The sequence below is a fragment of the Scyliorhinus torazame genome, chromosome 14 (genome assembly GCF_047496885.1).
Source record: "Scyliorhinus torazame isolate Kashiwa2021f chromosome 14, sScyTor2.1, whole genome shotgun sequence".
Classification (NCBI taxonomy): Eukaryota; Metazoa; Chordata; class Chondrichthyes; order Carcharhiniformes; family Scyliorhinidae; genus Scyliorhinus; species Scyliorhinus torazame.
In genome coordinates this window covers 39,006,717-39,030,131 of record NC_092720.1, presented here as the reverse complement: position 1 = coordinate 39,030,131, position 23,415 = coordinate 39,006,717, and the positions used below count along the sequence as shown (strand labels likewise).

General features: G+C 47.7%; 1 protein-coding gene across 1 annotated transcript in view; it reads right to left on the bottom strand.

Moving 5' to 3' along the window:
• Positions 1-23,415, bottom strand: part of LOC140389020 (uncharacterized) — a 278,261-nt gene that overhangs the window by 146,692 nt on the left and 108,154 nt on the right. Inside the window, exons 8-14 of the mRNA XM_072473187.1 lie at positions 21,485-21,553; positions 19,046-19,081; positions 13,649-13,711; positions 7,869-7,904; positions 6,377-6,409; positions 4,605-4,676; positions 200-253 (exon numbers count right to left, since the gene is read on the bottom strand). Coding sequence (XP_072329288.1) covers positions 200-253; positions 4,605-4,676; positions 6,377-6,409; positions 7,869-7,904; positions 13,649-13,711; positions 19,046-19,081; positions 21,485-21,553 — 363 coding nt within the window. The remainder of the gene's footprint in view (positions 1-199; positions 254-4,604; positions 4,677-6,376; positions 6,410-7,868; positions 7,905-13,648; positions 13,712-19,045; positions 19,082-21,484; positions 21,554-23,415) is intronic.

Sequence of the window (23,415 nt, the reverse complement as noted above, 5' to 3'; positions counted from 1 at the left end):
TTTTCTGAAGATATAGTCAGTGCTGGCAAGGCAGAGTTTATTTCCCATCCCAGTTACCCTGGGAAAGTGGTAATGACCGCTTTCCTCTATCCATTGCAATCTTGGTGATGATAGCACTCTCACAACAATGAGAGGTAGGAAGCTCTAGGATTATGACACGGCAACAACAAATTTGAACAGAAAAATGCTTTGTACTCACTGAAGGTCCAGGAAATCCAATAGGCCCAGGCGACCCTCTAGGGCCTTTTTCACCCTGCAAGATAAGTTTCTTCTTTTACACCAAGAGCTGATTTATTTATTCAGTCAATATTATGTCGTACAGAGTAAGGCATGAGTAATTTCCCTTTCGTTCAAAAATTATTTTATGCATTCATACATTTAACAGAGATTTATCTGTATGAATTGTGCAGGATAAAGATTTCTTTAAAATGTATTTGTGTTATCCGCCTATACCTAGCATGATTACATGTATTAAATCATTCAATAATATTTGATACAGCATCCATGCTTGCTGTTCCACTACAGCAAACCCCAATCATGTTAGGAGGTGGCTCACTTGGTGTCACTCTTGGCCGCACCGTTGTAGGTCCATGTCCCTCAAGAGCCTAAGCACAAAATTCAAGGCTGGCACCCCATTAAAGTACTGAGGGAATGCAGCAGTACCAGAGATACGATGGTTTGGGCAAGACTTTAAAAAGGTCCTCTGGGGTGGATAGGAAAGGTGGAATGACACCAATTTGACAAAGCAAAGAGGAGCTATCCCTGGTATCTTGGCCAATATTTATCACTCTGTTAAAATCACAGAAACAGATTATCTGGTCATTTTCATGTTGCTGTCTGTAGGAGCTTTGTGTGTGCAAATTGGCTGATATTTTTCCTATGTTACAACAATGACTACACTTAATGCTTAGGAATGCCTGTTGGTTGTCATAGTCAGAGAGGTATACAGCACAGAAAAGGCCCTATGGCCTATTTCTTCCTGTCTATCTCTGCCCCTCATGGCTTTATATGTCTCAATCATGTTGAGAAAGGTGCAATACCAATGCAGGTTTTCCTTTTATCCTACAAGTTACCACTAACTGCAGTTATATCTAATTGGGTCATTAAATCATTCCAGATAACAAGACGGAGCCCAATCAGAGTGGGTAGCCAAGGTGGACAATCAGTTAAAAATCCATAAGCTATTCTTTCTCAGAATGATCTACTTTGAAGGTAAAAAGGAGTGCATGTGAACACAAAGGGTTCAGTGCACGGTGTGGACAGAGGATTACCATGGAACTTCACCTGGAGTTAAATTTCAGCAACCACCACTCCCCGTCCCCCATCCCCTCCAGGAATAAACACAAGCATTCACTGCCACCTTCTAACCTTTGCAAGACTGAAGGAAAGCAAATAATCTGAAATCATTAAAAAAAACATGGAAGCCCTCAGACCTGAAAATAAAACTACAAGCAGCAGGAAAATATGGAGCGCAATTCACCCAAAAAATGACAAACGGCGCAATTTAACAGAAATAAATATAAGTCCACTTTCGGGTGTGTTTGGCGGAATGTTTCTCAGCGGCTGCAGGGCTGAGATACCCCCCCCCCCCCGCGATACCGGCACTTTGTGGAGTCTTTTTGGGCCTCGGGGAAATTCTCCCCTTCGAGGTCCCACTCCTTTCCTGCACTGGCAAGGACCTGCTCCTCGCAGATCGGGGCGTCATTTTGAACACCCCTCCCCCACTTTCACACACCCCCTTCACCACCCCGTAACCTTTTCTTGACCCCTCAAACCCCCACCACACCCCTCTCATGGGCAAGGACTCCCAGGGTCCAACATCGACAGTGAAAGCCTGGCACCCAGGCATCATGGCACTGCCAGCCTGGCACCTTGACAGTGCACCTGACACCCTTTCCGTGCCATCCAAGCTCTCTGGCAGTGCCAGGGTACCCGGATGGCACCGTCAGGCTGGCAGTGCCAATGGTCAATGTGCAAGGAGAGTGCCAAGGTACGACGCTTCCTTGTCCCCAGGGTCTATAATGGCCTGCGAATCCTGATCCCCTCCCCCGCTCAACGCTTGGTCCACATTTGTGCACAGCCGTTTCACTCACAGGCACCGTTTGAATATGGCGCCCGGGTACTTAAATGAGCCTAATCGCTCATTTAAGTCACAATTTTCAGGTGCGGCGGCCCCCGCCGGCAGCGGGATCCTCCGCCCCAGCAGCCGGCCAATGGGGTTTCCCATTGTGGGCACTCCCACATCGTCGGAAAATCCGCCGGTGTGAGTGCGCTGCTGGCGAAGTGGAGCATCTCGCCGACAGAGATTCCAGCCCCAAGTGTCTTATCTGGTGGGTTGGCAGGGTATTTCTCACTGCCTTTTGGGTGAGATTCAGGGGCGCGATTCTCCGACCCGGGGCCGGCGTGAATCCCGCCGTGCCGGTCGGCGGGCCCACACCCGGCGATTCTCCGGTCCGCGATGGGCCGAAGTCCCGCCGCTGTCAACCCACGGCAGCTGGCGTGGATTGAACCACCTTTCGAACGGCGGGACAAGGCGACGCGGGCGGGCTCCGGGGTCCTGGGGGGGGGGGGGGGCCGCGGGGCGATCTGGCCCCTGGGGACGCACCCACGGTGGCCTGGCCCGCGATCGGGGCCCACCGATCCGCGGGTAGGCCTGTGCCGTGGGGGCACTCTATTCCTTCCGCCTTTGCCATGGTCTCCACTATGGCGGAGGCGGAAGAGACCCCCTCCACTGCGCATGCGCGGGGATGCCGTGAGCGGCCGCTGACGCTCCCGCGCATGCGCCGCACGGCAAAGTAATTTCCGTGCCAGGTGGCGGGGCACCGAAGGCCTTTCCCGCCAGCTGGCAGGGCGGAAATCAGTTTGGCGGGGGACTAGCCCTCAAGGTGAGGGCTCGGCCCCCCAAGATGCGGAGAATTCCGCACCTTTGGGGCGGCACGATGCCGGACTGATTCGTGCCGTTTTTGGCGCCAGTCGGTGGACATCGCGTCCGATTGCGGAGAATCCTGCCACAGATCTCACCCCCATCAATAAAAGTTAGCTTGAGATCCCCCGCCCACAACACAGGCATGAGGGTGACCCTGCCCCAAACACATCCATCCTTGTGAGATCGGGGTATGGCTCCCCTCAAGAAAGAATATTCCGATGTGGGGTCGCTGAGGGCCCACCTCTCCATTTAGGCTCCCCCGTTTCAGTCCCCATCCCCCTTTCAGAATCCCCCTTCAACCCCCAATCTTCATGATGCCTTTCATACCCCCCCCAGGCTCCCTTAGGCCCTGCCTGTTGGCCGTTCCAACCTGGCACCCGGCACTGTCCTGGACACCCTAGCTGTGCCAACGCACCTTGGCAGTACCAGGTTAGCACTGCTCGGGGCAGTGCCCCCTGACCTTGACCATCTGGGTGCTGCAATGGCCTCAGAGACCCCCAGAGTGGGCATCAAGCCTGGTCCCTGCATGTGAAGGCCAGTACTAATCGGCGCATGGGTGAGGCCTTGCCAGTTCGGCCGGTTACTCCCAGGAGCCGGGAGATCTACGACCTCAAACCGGCCGCACATATTTAGATGAGTCTCATGGATTATTTAAATATCATTACCTGGATCACGCCCAGTGAAGGCGTGATCCAGATCACACCACAGGTAGGGTGACTCGCACGTGGTTCTGCGCCCAGCGCAGAAGCTCGTTTTGGGTGTCTCCCTCAATGCTCCCAGCGGGTTCGGTGAGAAAATCGCGCCCATGGTTCCTAAACAGTCCCATCTTTACAATAAATAATTTCATAATTTAGAAAGTTATTGAGTGGCATTACATTAATAATGAGTGAATGTGCAATTAATTGTTGTGATCAGATTGAAACGTTGTAATTATTTATCCAAACGATGAATGCATTTGACTGTCGGGAGGAAATGTCACATTCAGATACTGAGCTATTCAGTGAGGAATGCCAGTGAACTTCAGAATCAGTACGGTACCTGCAGATGTTCCATCTGATGGAACCTGCTTTTTTTTCTTCTACCTCCATGAGGCAAACACAGAGGCAGTGGTGAATAACTCTGTATTCCAGGTGATAACTAGAGCTGGGGTGACTGTCGTCTACTGAAAATTGCATTGTATTGAAAATACAATCTCAGCAGGTCTGACAGAATCTGTGGAGAGAGAACAAAGCTAACGTTCCGAGTTTGGATGATTCTTTGTCAAACTCTTTTTTTTAAGCTTGAGATGTGGAAATTGGTGACTGTGTTTCCTATAATTCAATGATGACTTCACTTCAAAAGTATTTTATTGGCTGTAAATTGGTTTGGGACATGATAATGTTAGGAAAGGTGCTGTATAAAGGAAAGTCTTTCTTTTCTTTCATGAACCTGATGAGAAGGAGCAATCTTTTAGACATTACTACTGCAAATATTTTAATTCAAATATTTGGTTTTGTTAAGAAGTATACTGTTTGATTGTGTGACTGATTATTTGTGGCATTTTGCATTACTGAAAAGTACCTACATCCTTGCTGTGGTCTTACTTCTGTGAGTGGCCCTAACATTAAAATAACTGTGGATCACAGCACCACCAGACCATAATGTGGTTTGTTGAATGTCTGTTTCTTGTTAATTATACCTGATCTCCTTTAAAGACAATTTCTTCCATGGGCTGGTTGAGTTCGACATGTCCTGGGTCACCTTGTTCACCCTGAAGAGCAGGGGGGAATAAGCAGGGATATAAATAGTGAGAATGACATACATTCAGACTTCCATGTTTATAGAAGGGATTTTAAAAAAACTTGATGCAGCTCTGCTTCATTCTTTCAGGATCTAAAAAAGATTTAGGGTACTAGGGCATAAGTTACTCACAAGGAAAGTTAACCCAGGCTCATTTCTGCTTGGAATTTACTCTCAACCTATGTCTTCCTTGAGCCTAGGCTGCAGGCACCAAACAAGCAGGCACTTATCATATCTGTTCAATGGTTTTGTCTACACTAAAAGATAGTTCTAATTAACTACAACAGTGACCTTGTTGCCAAACCATTAGATTCAAAATCTTTCTTTTGCTATGGTTGCTATGGTTGCTCTTTATCGGCCCAGATAATAATGTTTTCTCTGCCCAAGATGTTTTTCTATTTTTCATCACTGAAACAACACAAGAGAAGGAATAAAGAACACAAAATCATGAAACAATAAGCCTGAAGGGCTGTTGAGATCAGACATTAGCAAGCTCAGCAGCCCATCCATAGATATTGGTTAACTCTGAAACTAGCTACAATATGAAGTAAAGTAAAGGGATAATCTGCAGTCCTTAGCAGTCATAGAATCACAGAATCCCACAGTGCAGAAGGAGGCTATTCGGCACATCAAGTGTGTACTGACCCTTCGAAAGAGCACCCTACCTAGGCTCAATCCACCATCCCATCCCCGTAACCCTACCAAACCTTTGGACACTCAGGGGCAATTTAGCATGGCCAATCCACCTAACTTGTGCATCATTGGACTGTGGTAGGAAACAGGAGCACCCAGAGAAAACCCACGCAGACACGGGGAGAGCATGCAAACTCCACACCGTCACCCAAGGTCAGAATTGAACCCGTGTCTAGTGCTGTGAGACAGCAGTGCTAATCATTGTGTCACCCAGGCAGTCACAGTCATAGGTTATGACATTTAATGGATAATAGTGATGTAAATTAGTTATTTAATTTATCTCCATTATGAACCAATAAAAGCATTATCAATACACCCATCTGAGGTGAGATAGAGGAATATCATAGATTATCATAGTATTTACAGTGCAGAAGGAGGCCATTCAGCCCATCGAGTCTGCACCGGCTCACCGAGCACCCTACCCAAGGTCAACACCGCCACCCTATCCCCATAACCCAGTAACCCCACCCAACACTAAGCGCAATTTTGGACACGAAGGGCAATTTATCATGGCCAATCCACCTAACCCGCACATCTTTGGACTGTGGGAGGAAACCGGAGCACCCGGAGGAAACCCACGCACACACGGGGAGGATGTGCAGACTCCGCACAGACAGTGACCCAAGCCAGAATCGAACCTGGGACCCTGGAGCTGTGAAGCAATTGTGCTATCCACAAGGCTACCGTGCTGCCCCTCAAGAATATCTCTTGAAGTAAATTTTACAGCTATTGTTGAGCAATTGAGCTATATCCCCACTCATGTCAAGACAATTTAAGAAATCTAATTAGCTAGGGATGTAAAATGTAAGTTCATAATGTTGCTTCAAAACTTAAAATTTACAAATCTCAAGTTTTATCTGCATCTACTGACCTCTTTCAAAAGACACAAAGTGGAAAAAGTGTCTATGAGGATATTTTTTGGAACTATTCCATTGTATAAGAAAATACTTCTACAGAATGAAAAATGCGTGCTCTTACCTTCTCGCCTTTTTGGCTTGGAAAACCCATGCCCTGCCAAAAATGATAAAATATGCGTTTGAGAAAGGAAATTCCCATTGTGATCAGTTTGTCAAGGTTTGAAATCAGCAGCAAGTGAGCACCTCAAATGCATTGAAAAACATAACTTCAAATCACAAAATCACTCAAAGTAGAGAAGTCATCTCAGCTCATCCGCCCAGAAAGATCTAGCAGAGCATCCAATTACTTTGTAGACAATCACAGGGTTTTGCTTCCATTACCCAAACCCCATTTTTCAGTTTGAGCACCCTATATAGTTGGATACCCCCTGACATTCATCAGATATTAAAACCTCACAAATTCCATTCATCATTTGTCTTAGTAACACATCATAATTACCATGAATCTTTGAGGATTTGTTTATTTTGGGCCCAAATGATCTGTCGAGAGTCTCAATTCCCTTCTTGCCAAAATTGTGAGATTAGGAATTAATGGTAAAGTGGTTGCCTGCTCATTTATATCATGTGAGGCTGCCTGGTAAGACAGGAAGTATTCCCTCTAATTTCCAAAAGTAACATTTTTCTGAACCTGTCCTGTTCCACTCTGTGGAGACTGGCAACTGACTTTAGAGGTACGAAAAGCAGAGAGACTGAATTCGATCCCATACTATGAGGTGACTTACGCTGTCAGACAGCTTGGCTGGGTAACTAATTCAATCCTATCTGTCAGCCCAATTGTTCCCACCAATCCCCATTGTATATCAATGAAACATTCTTTTCCATAATACTGTGGGGTATCAGTGATGTTCTATGGCAGTACATGCTGGGTAAATGCATCATTACCAATCATTCAGACTCACACCATTAATGCTGTTTAGCACAGGGCTAAATCGCTGGCTTTGAAAGCAGACTAAGGCAGGCCAGCAGCACGGTTCAATTCCCGTAACAGCCTCCCCGAACAGGCGCCGGAATGTGGCGACTAGGGGCTTTTCACAGTAACTTCATTTGAAGCCTACTCGTGACAATAAGCGATTTTCATTTCATTTCATTTCATATAATAATAATAATCTTTATTATTGTCACAAGTAGGCTTACATTAACGCTGCAATGAAGTTACTGTGAAAATCCCCTAGGTGCCACATTCCGGCGCCTGTTCGGGTACACTGAAGGAGAATTCAGAATGTCCAAATCGGGACAAGTGGGAGGAAACCGGAGCACCCGGAGGAAATCCACGCCGACACGGGGAGAACGTGCAGACCCTGCACAGACAGTGACCCAAGTCGGGAATCTAACCTGGGACCCTGCGCGGTAAAGCAACAGTGCTAACCACTGTGCTACCGTGCCATTAATTCACAGGAAGAACATCCATCTTAGAATTAGACTCAAAAATAGGAGTGCTTACTATTATTCAGAGTTTAGCTCTCCATGAATAAATACACAATTAGTTGATGATTTTATCAAACTAAACATTCAATATAAACAATTCTTCAGGCCACAAGATAGTTAAAACTTACCTGGTCACCTCGTAAGCCTTGTGAACCAGGATGCCCCTGGATAAAAGATTTATAAATATTAATTCAAGTATTTCCTTTGGGTTGAGGAATTTAGGTATATTACAAATAGAAGATAATTTCTTGTAAATTTAGATTTCCATGTCAACATTTATTTTCTGATATGTCCGAGTACCGTGATTCTCAAAATGTTTTAGTGAAGGACGGCTTTTCATTCGTATTCATAGACTCGGTCTATGTGAATAATAATATTCTAAATTGTATATATATTTCCAAATACATACAAATTATCAACTAAATTACAGAAATGATAATTATACAAACATAGGCACATATGAATTAGGTGAAGGCTATTTGACCCCTCAAACTGGTTCCGCCATATGATATGATCATGGCTGGTCTAATGTTGGTCTCTAAAAACTTTTAACCTTTGTCCCCTCCTTCTAGTCTCTTCCTAAAGGAGAAACATCCTTTCAGCATCCACCAGGCCGAGAATCCTCAGTGCCTTGTATGTTTCAACAAGATCACCTCTGCTTTTTCTAAATTTCAGTGGATACTGCCCAACCTTTCCTCATAAGATGACCTAATTTGTTTGCACTGGAGTGCTACTTTGGGCTGCAGTAGCATGATTAGTTAGAGTTTGGTGGCTGGGGGAATTTAAGGGTTCATTTCTGTCTAAAAGTCTAGACATTCTTTAATCTAGTTATTAATTAAAAGTGGTTATTTGTGTTGGAAGAAGGTGCGTTTTAGGCCAGATTTAAAGTAGGGTTCATACAGGCTCTGCTTCCAGCGGCAACTAGGTAATTCAATAACCGGCTTAAACAGGTTTTCAGGAGCTAGATTCAGACGGTGTAAAAGCAGGTCATCTTACAGTGTTGACTTTGTTTGCACTGGAGTGCTACTTTGGAAGCAAATCCTGTACTCCAGATTCCGTGGAGAGCCCTGCTCCAGGTGCTCAAAGATTTGCGGGTCAAGAATCGACCTGTTCGGTCACATAAGTACCCAAGGCAGAAACTCGTGACTGAGAGTGGATATTCTCCTTGAATTGAGGGATAAGTGTCAATTAGGGCATCGGGGAAGACCACTTTTGGCCATCCGAACAATGTCCCATCCAGCAAAGTTGATTTTGGCAGAGATTTTCCTGAATGCCTGTGGAGCTTATTCAGGAAGGACATTAACATTTGTTTGACGGTCCTCACATTGAATGCTGAGCACATGGCAAAAACATTACTGATGGAATTTCTCTGGATCTCTTGTGTGTCACTAAATTTGAAGATATGAACTCCTCTGAACACTTTGTAAACTTGTTGAGGACATTGTTAATGAATCTGGAGTACAGCACACTGACGGTCAGTGTTGTGGGTACAGGACACTGATGGTCATGTTGGGGGTACAGCTGCTGATGGTCAGAGTTGTGGGTACAGCCATTACGGTCGGTGTTGTGGCTACAGCTGCTGACGGTCAGTGTTGTGGGTATAGCTGCTGATGGTCAGTGTTGTGGGTACAGCACGCTGACGGTCAATGTTGTGGGTGCAGCACACTGACGGTCAGTGTTGTGGGTACAGCACACTGACGGTCAGTGTTGTGGGTACAGGACACTGACGGTCATGTTGGGGCTACAGCTGCTGATGGTCAGAGTTGTGGGTACAGCCATTACGGTCGGTGTTGTGGCTACAGTTCCTGACGGTCAGTGTTGTGGGTATAGCTGCTGATGGTCAGTGTTGTGGGTACAGCACGCTGACGGTCAATGTTGTGGGTGCAGCACACTGACGGTCAGTGTTGTGGGTACAGCACGCTGACGGTCAATGTTGTGGGTGCAGCACACTGACGGTCAGTGTTGTGGGTACAGCACACTGACGGTCAATGTTGTGGGTGCAGCACACTGACGGTCAGTGTTGTGGGTACAGCACACTGATGGTCAGTGTTGTGGGTACAGCACGCTGACGGTCAGTGTTGTTGGTACAGCACGCTGACGGTCAGTGTTGTGGGTACAGCACGCTGACGGTCAGTGTTGTGTGTACAGCATGCTGACGGTCAGTATTGTGAGTACAGCATGCTGACGGTCAGTGTTGTGGGTACAGCACGCTGACGGTCAGTGTTGTGGGTACAGCACGCTGACGGTCAGTGTTGTGGATACAGCACGCTAATGGTCAGTGTTGTGGGTACAGCACGCTGACGGTCAATGTTGTGGGTGCAGCACACTGACGGTCAGTGTTGTGGGTACAGCACACTGACGGTCAGTGTTGTGGGTACAGCACGCTGACGGTCAGTGTTGTTGGTACAGCACGCTGACGGTCAGTGTTGTGGGTACAGCACGCTGACGGTCAGTGTTGTGAGTACAGCATGCTGACGGTCAGTATTGTGAGTACAGCATGCTGACGGTCAGTGTTGTGGGTACAGCACGCTGACGGTCAGTGTTGTGGGTACAGCACGCTGACGGTCAGTGTTGTGGATACAGCACGCTGACGGTCAGTGTTGTGGGTACAGCACGCTGACGGTCAGTGTTGTGGGTACAGCACGCTGACGGTGAGTGTTGTGGGGACAGCACGCTGACGGTCAGTGTTGTGGGTACAGGACGCTGACGGTCAGTGTTGTGGATACAGCACGCTGACGGTCAGTGTTGTGGGTACAGCACGCTGACGGTCAGTGTTGTGGGTACAGCACATTGACAGTCAGTGTTGTGGGTACAGCACGCTGACGGTCAGTGTTGTGGGTACAGCACGCTGACGGTCAGTGTTGTGGGTACAGCACGCTGACGGTCAGTGTTGTGGGTGCAGCACATTGACGGTCAGTGTTGTGGGTACAGCACGCTGACGGTCAGTGTTGTGGGTACAGCACATTGACAGTCAGTGTTGTGGGTACAGCACGCTGACGGTCAGTGTTGTGGGTACAGCACGCTGACGGTCAGTGTTGTGGGTACAGCACGCTGACGGTGAGTGTTGTGGGGACAGAATGCTGACGGTCAGTGTTGTGGGTACAGCACGCTGACGGTCAGTGTTGTGGATACAGCACGCTGACGGTCAGTGTTGTGGGTACAGCACGCTGACGGTCAGTGTTGTGGGTACAGCACATTGACAGTCAGTGTTGTGGGTACAGCACGCTGACGGTCAGTGTTGTGGGTACAGCACGCTGACGGTCAGTGTTGTGGGTACAGCACGCTGACGGTCAGTGTTGTGGGTACAGCACGCTGACGGTCAGTGTTGTGGGTGCGCACATTGACGGTCAGTGTTGTGGGTACAGCACGCTGACGGTCAGTGTTGTGGGTACAGCACATTGACGGTCAGTGTTGTGGGTACAGCACGCTGACGGTCAGTGTTGTGGGTACAGCACGCTGACGGTCAGTGTTGTGGGTACAGCACGCTGACGGTCAGTGTTGTGGGTACAGCACGCTGACGGTCAGTGTTGGGAGTACAGCGCACTGACAGTTGGTGTTGTGGGTACAGCACGCTGACGGTCAGTGTTGTGGGTACAGCACGCTGACGGTCAGTGTTGTGGGTGCAGCACGCTGACGGTCAATGTTGTGGGTACAGCACGCTGATGGTCAGTGTTGTGGTACAGCACACTGACGGTCAGTGTTGTGGGTACAGCACGCTGATGGTCAGTGTTGTGGTACAGCACACTGACGGTCAGTGTTGTGGGTACAGCACACTGACGGTCAGTGTTGTGGGTACAGCACACTGACGGTCAGTGTTGTGGGCACAGCACGCTGACGGTCAGTGTTGTGGGTACAGCACACTGACGGTCAGTGTTGTGGGCACAGCACGCTGACGGTCAATGTTGTGGGTACAGCACGCTGATGGTCAGTGTTGTGGTACAGCACACTGACGGTCAGTGTTGTGGGTACAGCACACTGACGGTCAGTGTTGTGGTTACAGCACACTGACGGTCAGTGTTGTGGGTACAGCACGCTGACGGTCAGTGTTGTGGGTACAGCACGCTGGCGATCAGTGCTGTGTGTGCAGCAAACTGACGGTCAGTGTTGTGGGTACAGCCATGACGGTCAGTGTTGTGGGTACAGCACACTGACGGTCAGTGTTGTGGGTACAGCACACTGACGGTCAGTGTTGTGGGTACAGCAAACTGACGGTCTGTGTTGTGGGTACAGCACGCTGACGGTCAGTGTTGTGGGTACAGCCATGACGGTCTGTGTTGTGGGTACAGCACGCTGACGGTCAGTTTTGTGGGTACAGCCATGATGGTCAGTGTTGTGGGTACAGCCATGACGGTCAGTGTTGTGGGTACAGCACGCTGACGGTCAGTGTTGTGGGTACAGCACGCTGACGGTCAGTGTTGTGTGTACAGCACGCTGACGGTCAGTGTTGTGGGTACAGCACGCTGACAGTCAGTGTTGTGGGTACAGCACGCTGACGGTCAGTGTTGTGGGTACAGCACGCTGACAGTCAGTGTTGTGGGTACAGCACACTGACAGTCAGTGTTGTGGGTACAGCACGCTGACGGTCGGTGTTGTGGGTACAGCACGCTGACGGTCAGTGTTGTGGGTACAGCACGCTGACTGTCAGTGTTGTGGGTACAGCACACTGACAATCAGTGTTGTGGGTACAGCACACTGACAGTCAGTGTTGTGGGTACAGCACGCTGACGGTCAGTGTTGTGGGTACAGCACGCTGACAGTCAGTGTTGTGGGTACAGCACGCTGACAGTCAGTGTTGTGGGTACAGCACACTGACAGTCAGTGTTGTGGGTACAGCACGCTGACGGTCGGTGTTGTGGGTACAGCACTCTGTTGTAAGTAGTTCCTAGGACTGGATCAGTATTGTGGCTGGTTCCCAGGATGAATCAGCACTGTGGATAGCTCCCTTGAGCTCATGGAATAAAACTGAGACTCTCCTTGTCCAGTAGATCTACTTTTACTTGCTCACGAGTTTCCAGCCCTACATCATCTTATGTCTGTTCATTATATAACCTCAATGCCTGCACTATCTCCTTTGCGACAATGTATTCTTTCAGCACAAAATGCCTAAATTAACCTGTTTTCAGGATGTTCCAATGCTTTTCTGCGAAACTGTCCTGATCTCATTTGAAACCGGTTCCTCTGCTGCATGGATTAAATTGTCACTGCAGCTCTTTATTTCAGTGACACTTATTGAAGCCTTGGATGTTCTCAGAAAATAGTGATCAGGGGCGAAATTCTCCCGAAACGGCACGATGTCCGCCGACTGGTGCCCAAAACGGCGCCAATCAGACGGGCATAGCACCGCCCCAAGAGTGCGGAATGCTCCGCATCTTTGGGGGCCGAGCCCCAACATTGAGGGGCTAGGCCGACGCCGGCGGAATTTCCGCCCCGCCAGCTGGCGGAAACGGCCTTTGGTGCCCCGCCAGCTGGCGCGGAAATGATATCCCCGGGCGGCGCATGCGCGGGAGCGTCAGCGGCCGCTGACAGTTTCCCACGCATGCGCAGTGTAGGGAGTCTCTTCCGCCTCCGCCATGGTGGAGACCGTGGTGGAGGCGGAAGGGAAAGAGTGCCAGGCCACCGTAGGGGCACCCCCCGGGGCCAGCCCGCCCACGCCACCTTGTCCCGCCGTTCAAAAGGTGGTTTAATCCACGCCGGCGGGACAGGCAATTTATCGGCGGGACTTCGGCCCATCCGGGCCGGAGAATCCAGCGGGGGGGCCCGCCCAATTCCCGCCCCCGCCCAATATCCGGTACCGGAGACTTCGGCAACCGGCGGGGGCGTGATTCACAGCGGCCCCCGGCGATTCTCCAACCCGGCGGGGAGTCGGAGAATGACGCCCGTGGTCTCATTTTAACCATAATCTACTTACTGGAAAACCAGGTGGACCTCTCGGTCCTTCAATCCCTCGAAGACCTGCAATTCCTGGAAGACCCTAAGAGAGAGAAGAAGAAGAAGAATTAATTTCTGCCATTGATGATACATGATTTTTTTTAAATATTTTTATTCAGAAAATTTTCAATTACAAAACGATCAAGCAGAAACGTATAATTTTTATAAAACTATTCTCACATCCCAGCACCATCGTGCCTGTAATTATCTAGAGCCCTCCCCGCAGCCGCTTTCTCCCCCCTCCCTTCTGACCCGCCCCCCAATTACTGACGACAATCAGTTCCATAAAGAAGGTAATGAGCGGCAGCCACCTAGAGTAAAACCCCTCCTCCGATCCCCTTAGGGCCTACTTTATCTTTTCCAAATGCAGGAATTCTGACAAATCCCCCAACTATGCTGAAGCCTTAGGTGGCGCCGATGCTCTCTATCTGAGCAAGGCTCGCCTCCAGGCTATAGGAGAGGTGAAGGCCAAGACATCGGCTTACTTCCCCTCCACCAGCGCAGGCCATCTCCAAACACATATCCACATACAGTGGAGCGTGGTCAGATATTACAATTGGTGAATACCCAGCCCCCACAACCCCGGGGAGTAGTGACTTACCCACTACAAAGAAATCAATACAGGAGTAGACCCGATGCCCATGCAAAAAGAAGGAAAACTCCTCCTTCGGGTATCTGAATCTCCAGGAGGTTCCCCCATCTGCTCCATGAACACTAGTAGCCCCTTTGCCAGCCCCGATGTTGCAAAGGACTTGGGGCATGACCTATCTAACCTGGGGCCTAGCACACAATTAAAGCTCCCCCCTCACCCCCCATGATTAACTGATGTGAGTCAAGGTGGGGGGTGGCCACCAGCACCCTCTTGATAAAGTCCGTATCGTCCCAGTTCAGTGTGCATACGTTCACCAAGACCACCGGAACACCCGCCAACAACCCACTCACTATCACATATCTTCCCCCTGAATCCATCAACATATTAGGGACCGCAAAGGACACCCTTCTACTGATCAGCGGGCCCCCTTGTCCTCGCATCAAAACTCAAGTGGAACACTTGCCCCACCCACTCCTTCCGCAGCGTTGTCTCGTCTCGAACTCTCAGATGTGTCTCCTGCAAGAAAACCACATCCGCCTTCAAACTCTTAAGATGGGCAAACACCTGGGATCTTTTAACCCTAACCCCCTCACAGTCCATATAACCAACTTCTGGGCACCCCCCCGCACACACCCCCCCCCCCCCACCCCCCCCATGATAAACCATATCCCACCCAGAAAGAAGTCCAACAGGGCCCCACCTCGGCCGCACCCCACCCCCATCAGTCCCCACCCCCTCCCGCCTCCGCCCCCCATCCCATCCCAAAGAAACCCAACAACTCCTGGTTTCTTACCTTAACAAAAAAAAACTCCCATCCCCCACCCGCCCCCCAGGTAACCAGCCGCGGCTCTCCCTCCCACTTTGCTCCTATTAACTAGCATAGCATATCTGCTAGCAGGGTGACTCCACCTGGGAAAAAAACGGTTATACACACAATAAATCAGCAAACAGCTCCTCTACCCAAACCCACATTTAATACAGAACGTTCTACAATCTACAAACCCATTCCCACACCCACTCCCCCGCCCCCAAACAACATTTCCAAAAAGGAAAACCTCAACAGTTAGGTGTAACCAACAACTTCATTCAATCTTTCCCCAGTCCATGTTTCTTGACAAAATCATTCGCCTCCTCCAGTGTATTGAAGTAATGGTCCCCGTCTGAGCGTGACCTTTAGGCGAGCCGCGTGCACCACTGCAAATCACATTTTGCTCTTGTAAAGAGCTGCCTTGGCCTTGTTAATCCCTGCCTTTTCACCAGTTCTGCCCCAACATCCTGATAAATTCTGACGGGATGGTCCTCCTATCAAAATTCCCATGTGTCTTTCGCCCACCTCAGGATCTTTTCTTTATCCAAATACCTGTGGAGACGGACTATGATCGCCCGCGGTGGCTCCCCAGATCTGGGCTTCTGTTGTAACAACCAGTGGGCTTGGTCCACTTCAGGAGGGTTTGCAAAGACCCTCTCCCCCAGCAGCTTCCCAAACACCTTCGCCACATGGTCCTTGACATTCGCTCTTTCTATGCGCTCTGGCAGCCCAACCATCCTCAAATTTTGTTGGCTGGAGTGATTCTCCATGTTGGCGACCCAGGCCTTCAATGCTTTCTGCCGACCACCAACATCGCTGCCCCTGCCTCCAAGGATGCGGTCCAGTCACCGTGATCAATGACTGTCTCCTCCACCTTCCATATCATTGAGTCCTGTATCTCCAGCTGTTGTAATGGGCTCAGTCACCTTTGCTTAATCGTCCATGACCACCTGCCTCTGTTTCCTGAACTCCTCCACCAGGACTTCCACCAGCCTCTCAGTAGTCCACTAAGAGGGCAATGACAACACAGGGACCTCTGCCATTTTCGCCCTTCCTGCGACATGAGGACCTTATAAGTCAGACGAGGACCCCTAACTTGACTTCTCCTTGTGTTATAGCCTCCAGGCATCCCACGCCGGAGGAGAAACCCAAACTCTCCAACTACAACAATTTACACCCGAACTGTATCGGTTAACAAGCAAAATGGGCTAAAAACCAAATTCCCAAGTGGCAGACACCTTGGCCGGGATTCTCACTTTTGGGGACTAAGTCCACACTCCCACCGGAAAACGGGCGAGAATCACTCCGGACTTTTTCCTCGAAAGTCGGGGGTGATTCTCCGTTTTCAGGGGCCTATCAGAGCCCCGGTATGCGTCCTGCAGCTCTAGCTGCCGGCGGGGCTGTGCTGTCCAGACCATGCGGCCGCGCATGCATACGGCGGCCGCAAGTGGGTCCGCACATGCGCACGGCGGCCTACCACGGTGCGGGCGCTGCCGACATGGCGGAGTAACACAGCGGGCCTGCGCGGAGTAATGTAGGTCACCCATAGATCACGGTGGCCCCTGGAGTCAGATGCCCCCCCACCACGGCCATGGCTCCGAGCTCCCGCCGGGTGGTACCAGATGTAAACCACGCCGGCGGTAGTTTCAGCCCATCGACTGCGGAGAATCGCCGCTGGGGCCTGTTCCAACGCCCCCGACCTGCGCAGCATCAACCGCGCACGCACGACTAGCGGGTCCACGGAGAGTCATGCCGGATTTCCAGTGTGAACGCCGATTCTCCGCCCCCGCACTGGGCGTGATTCCGGCGCGGAGGGTCGGAGGATTATGTGCGACCGTTCACCTCATGGTTGCCACCAAAGTCCGCATTGATGATAAATCGTAACAGGACAAAGATAAATTTTGCATTTGGTGCAGGATTGATTCTACAATTAGATGGGTGTTTTGAAAAGCCAGCACAGACATGTTGACCTGAATGACTTCCTTCTGCTGCACCATTCTATGATTCTGTGTCTGCCTTCAAACACGTTGAAACGTCATATCTCTCAGGAATTTGAAAATAATTTAAAAGTTGTTCATATTTGAACATTATCTAATGTTCCAGCCGACTCGCCCTGAATAGAAACCATTTTGTTTCATTTAATTACGTTTCACTATTTGATTATTTCCACCTACACTTTTCTTTCGATAACCTTTAATCTGCTCTTAATCAGCTATATTGTCACTTTTCTTTATTAAACATGGAATATTTAACATGTGGTATTATTATTGACTTGTACTAAATAAAAGTAATGTATTTTGATTTCGAATTAAATCCTCCAAGTTGTTCCCCAACACCTGATTGGCCTTGTTGACAGCACCTTCACGTAAATTGGCATTTAGTGAATGGCGAATCAGTGCCCGAATTGCTTTTCCTTTCTAACTCTTCTGATGCAGATATTTCAGTCTGCGTGGTTTCAATATCTCTAATTTTACTAACAGTAAAACAGTAAAAATCCATCAGCCACTGCTCAATCTGATTGCTTAATTGGTCCAAATTGTTTTGAGTGCTATCACTTGGACATTGGCCTTTCCTAGTGTGTTTCCAATTAATTAGTGCCTTCTGTTTTCTGTTGCCAAGCTAGCCTTTTTCTGACAAGCTACTTTTCTATTAATTCCACTAATCTTCTGCAAAAGTCACACATTTGGAGATAATTTGATGAAACAGACGTTGTGCCTTCTGAGGTAATTCAAAGTCTACAATTATATCTTCGATTTCTGGTGACATTTTTAAAAAACGATTAAAAGTGGGGCTATCAAATAATTTCTAAAGAATTCTAATTATTAACTTGGTTAAAAATTTTAATCTCAGTAAATCTTGGTTTTAATTGTATATTCAATCGATACCAATTTTGTTAAGTGCCAGCTTGATTATAATAACTTCTGACTGTCCTGTTGTTTTTTTTAAATATTCGTTCATGGGATATGGGCGACGTTAGCTGGCCAGCATTTATTGCTCATCCCTGAAGGCAAATATATATTGGTGTCTGTTTTAGCTCATGTGACAATGGCCAACATTTTCCAGCTCCGTCCTGAGGAGTTTTGGCAGCCAAAAAGTCCATTGACCTTCGGCGGGACCGGACATTCCCAGCTGAGGGCGGGGCTGGAAAATTCTGCCCTCTATCTCATCCTTGTCTTTCGTATTCACCGCAGTGATTAATCTGCTGGGCAAAGATGGCTATTAGGACAAAAAGCATTGATGATTCAGCATGTTTGATTTAACGGCATAACATAGAGACAGTCAAAGGTACTCAAAAATATCATTATTGGAAATTAAAGGAAAATAAAATAATTTTCCTTTTCAAATCATTGTCACCTTTAGAGAAGGTTACGTGCTCCTGAGTAGAATGTTCACTGTGTCTAACTGGATGCCATTCTACCCGAGAATGAACCCTGCATCTAAATAGGTCAGACCTTCCCTCTGAGGAATTGGTTACCTTCCTCTCTCAGGCGTTCCTTCGCAGTATCATCTATCCCGGCCGTGCCTGATGCTCAGCAATTCCCTGTATCCCAATCCTGCCTTTACCCTGCTCTCTCCTCTTTCAGATATTCCCTCCCCAAATCCTGTTATTGAACTTCTGTCTCTGCTTTATGTAATTGCAGCATGTAACACGTTGTAAAGGGAGTAATGCATTAAAGTTAACTGTGACTAATTGACAGTCCTAGAAACTTCTCTTTCGCGCCGCCGCCCCCCCCCCCACCCCCCCCCCCCACCCCCCACCCCCCCCCCCCCCCACCCCCCCCCCCCCCCCCACCCCCCCCCCCACCCCCCCCCCCCCCACCCCCCCCCCCCCCACCCAATACTTTGTAGCACTAGCTGATTCATCCTCTTTATCAGGTCATTACCTTTAATCACTCTGAGATGCCCTTATTCATTTCTTAGCATATAAAGCCAAGCAAAACCGTAAGCAAAAAATAAGGAAATTAATTGTTACTTACAGGAAAGCCTATTGGTCCTGGGAATCCTTGATCTCCCTGTTGACAAGAGAACAAATTACTCCATTCATTTTATATGGTACCTGTAAACGCTTCAATTGTCTGGTACATTTTATACCAATCTAAGAAAACTAATCTGCCCCCAATCAGGTTAACCATCCAACATGGATATTATTAACTGCTGGATAAATTTAGTTTCCCACGATTTTCATCCATAGTTGATATTCATGGAATTCTGCTTTGTACCTCAGTGCAGAACTTCTATTAGCTGTTTTCCACAAACAGTTACTTTATCCCTTCACTTCCATCATGCATTTTGGTGTACCTGGGTTAGATTTGCCTAGTCGTTCTTCGTCAAAGAATCCTTAGAATCCCTACAATGCAGAAGGAGGCTATTCAGCCCATCAAGTCTGTACCTACCTTCCGAAAGAGCACTCTACCTAGGCCCTATCCCCGTAACCCCGCACATTGATCATGGCCAATCCACCTTACTTGCACATCATTTGGACATGAAGGAGCAATTTAGCATGGCCAATCCACCTAACTTGCACATCTTTGGACTGTGGGAGGAAACTGGAGCACCCGGAGGAAACCCACACAGACACAGGGAGAATTTACAAACTACACACAGTCACCCAAAGCCTCATCAAACCGGAGTCCCTGGAGCTGTGAAGCAGCAGTGCTAACCACTGTGCCACCTGCCTTTGTAATCTGTTTTCGTAATCCTCTATAATCCACTGGTCTCCAGTGTGCAGTCACCATATTCTGTTATTTCACTGGATGCAACTGTTATATATTACTGGTCCCTGCTGAAGTAACTTCATATCATCTTGTTCCTTTGTGTGCAATCTATTTAACCCAATACCTGTCCTGTATAGTCTACTGCTTCTCAATTTAGAGCTCTTGGGCTGGGCTTTTCCTACAGGACAGGAAACAGAAGTTGGAGAAGCTCCCAGGTCCCTAACCCACCCCAAGATGAGGAACCCCATAATTGGCAAGAAAGGTTCCCTGCCCAATCTTAAGGCAGAATCTTGAAGCTATAGGGTCAAACAGAGACCTTCTGGCTTGAAAGCAGTAGCACGTAGGTAACGGTGAGCACATTAACATTGAGTGCCTTCTCACCAATGTTTATAAAATTGTGATTAAAAGTTAGTTATTTCAGTCAACCCGCCACTTTCATGGATGGGTAGGGAGGAACTCCTTTGCAAGACAGCTAATGGCTGCTTTGTCTTACAGGGATAGGCTCTAGGTCTGTCTAGAGTGCTGCCCAGCCCCCTCACCCAAGGGTACCCCTCTCCAGACACCTTAACTGGCCTCACCCAGTGTGGGGAATTGGAAGCTGACCAGAAAATCCAAGCTGATCTCTTGAAGTGGGCTTAAAAAGGCTCTTAAGGAACTTGATTGTCCAACTTCTGTGTGGGGCCTGTAGCCCTACCACTTTCAATGTGCCTCTGCTAATTGGCAGGCGCCAGTATCAAGGCTATGGGCCAAGTGCTGGCAAATGGGGTTAGGTAGGTAGGTCAGGTGTTTTTCATGTGTCGGTGCAGGCTCGAAGGACTGAAGGGCCTCTTCTGCACTATTTTCTGTGATGGCATCGGGAAACTGGAATGCCAACCAACATCAGTATTTTCAGTATTGGTCTGCCTCCATTCTCACCCGCAATGGGGCCCTAAAACCCTACCTATTATGTCTCATTATTTCCACTGTAAAGTCTGTGAAGATACTCATCTGTAATACAGAATGTCTTTAGATGGAGACGAACTTCACTTGACTTTAAATGGTTCTCGACATTCTCAGGTAGCATTGAACGCATGTCTGGGTGTCATCCGTAAGAGCTTCTCATGGAGTTATCTACATAGATCAAGTTGCACTCTATGCTTCAATACAATTGAGCTACATGTGATATTTATGTAATATGGCCAGAGAGGATTCTATACAATTTCACTCCCCTCAGTCCACTATGGCTGAAAGGTCTTAGACAGCAACCTTCCCCCATTGCACCTCTTTGTTAGCTTTCAGCCTCAAGTGGTGGTTAAGTCAATACCTGCACTGCTGTTATTTCTATGTGTTGCCCACACTCTTTGCCCAGAATAGTCCCTCACCCTCCTATTGTTCTTTTGTCTTTTATTATGGAACCTGCCCTAAGTTAATAGTAGAGTTTATATAAAAGTTAGCTAGTACAATGATGATATAAAAATTGTACTCTCATTTGTTATGACTCCAAATTGTTCAATAAAAATTCTAACCATGCTAATTTGCAGAATACAACAGTGACAATAATAATACAGCAAGGGCACAAAATGGGTAGTTTGGTCCATAAGCTCCCTCTATCAACGAAGTTCAAGACTGGGCTTAGGCTGTCATTTATTTTCCTACCTTAACTACAATATAAGGAAATGAAAAATAAGGAACAATAACCAATGCTTTAAACTGAACACTTACCGGTAAACCCCTATAAGAAAATGTAGCAGCTATGGAATCTCCTTTTGGCCCTTTTGGCCCTTGCATTCCCTGCAACAAATATGGCACATGTTTTATATGACATTGCAAAACCAAATGGCATCACCAACATTTTCTGACATAAGCAACTTACTGTTCTTACCAAAAGATACTCATGCTCTAAACCTTAATTGTAACCCAATATGAAATATTCATCTACAATATATTAAAACCTTCGCATAGGATACACTTCCAATGAGTGTGACACCAGTAATATTTTCTTTCTGTGTTATTTTCAAAATAGTTATTTGATGCACTAAAACTTTGTTTCTTTAATATTTTTGTTGGCATTTTCAATTATACACAGTGAAACTTTGTGTCCAATATTTACAGCTCGTGCAGTTCTTATGTACATACAATCATTTTTGGTGTTTCCTGACCCCTTCCCTTCTCCTTGTCCCCCTCTCCCTGACCCCTTCTTGGCATCCCCCTCTTTCGTTCAGGGTGTTCTGTCCCTAGCACTTATTTTCCCCTCCCCCTTCTTCCCTTTATTTTTCTGTTGCAGGCCTTGTGGATTCAGGGGGGGCGTGCGTTTCCTCTGAATTTCCTCCTCTCTTCCTCCCCCTTAGAGTTGTGTGTTCCTGTCTGTTTTCTCCCGTCTCTCGCTTTTTCTCTATTCGCTGTTGGCTTCGAACAGATCTTGGAACAGGCCGACAAACTGCCCCCTTGCTTTGAGGAAGCCTTCTTCCGACCCTCGGATGATGTACTTCATCTTCTCCAACTTAATAGTTTTTTCAACTTAGAAACTAGGAGCAGCAGTAGGCATTTCAGCCCTTCAAGCATGTTCCGCCATTCAATATGATCATGGTTGATCCTCTATCTCAATGCCATATTCCCCTTTCTACTCATACCCCTTGATTCCATTAAAATCTTAAAAAAATTATCTATCTCTTTCTTGAACACAAACAGTGACTTGGCCTCCTCACCCTTCTGTGGTAGGGAATTCAAAAGGTTCATTACCCTTTGAGTGAAGAAATCTTTCCACATCTCAGTCCTAAATGCTCTACCTCGTATCCTGAGACTGTGTCCCCCAGTTCTAGATTCCCCAACCAGGGAAAGCATCTTCCTTGTCTGCCCAGCCTTGTTAATTTTATGTGTTTCAACCAGATCTCATCTCATCCTTCTAAACTCGAGTGAATACTGGTCCAGTCAAACCAATTTTTCCTCATAGGACAGTCACACCAACCACGGTATCAGCCTAGTGAACCTCCGCTGCACTCCCTCTATGGCAAGTATATCCTTTTTTAGATAGGAAGACCAAAACTGCACACAATACTCCAGGTCCTGTATAACTGCAGCAAGACATCCCTACTTCTGAACTCAAATCCTTTTCCAACGAAGGCGAACATACATTTCGTCTTTCTAAATTCTTGCTGCAAGAACATCCCGATACCTCCACACTTCTCAATATATCACCATTTAATTAAGCTCCTCCTCTAGCATTGATCCCCACTGTACCCCAGGAGTCACTTCTTGCCTCTTGGAAAAAGACCCATTTATTCCCACTCTATTTCCTGTCTGTCAACCAAATCTCGATCCATGTCAATTACATTATTCCCTATCCCATTGCTTTAATTTTGTCTGCTAACCTCTTCTGAGGGACCTTATCAAAAACAATCTGAAAGTCCAAATACACCACATCCACTGGTTCTCCCTTATCTATTCTACTAGCTACATCCTCAAAAGCTCCAGTGGATTTTGTAAGCATGATTTGCCTTTCATAAACTCATGCTGGCTTTGTCCAATCATGTTAATGTTTTCCAAATGTTATATAAATACATCTTTTGTAATAGACTAGCATCTTCCCGACTACTGATGTCAGGCTAACTGGTCTGTAATTCTTCCTTTTTTCTCTCCCTCCCTTCTTGTATAGT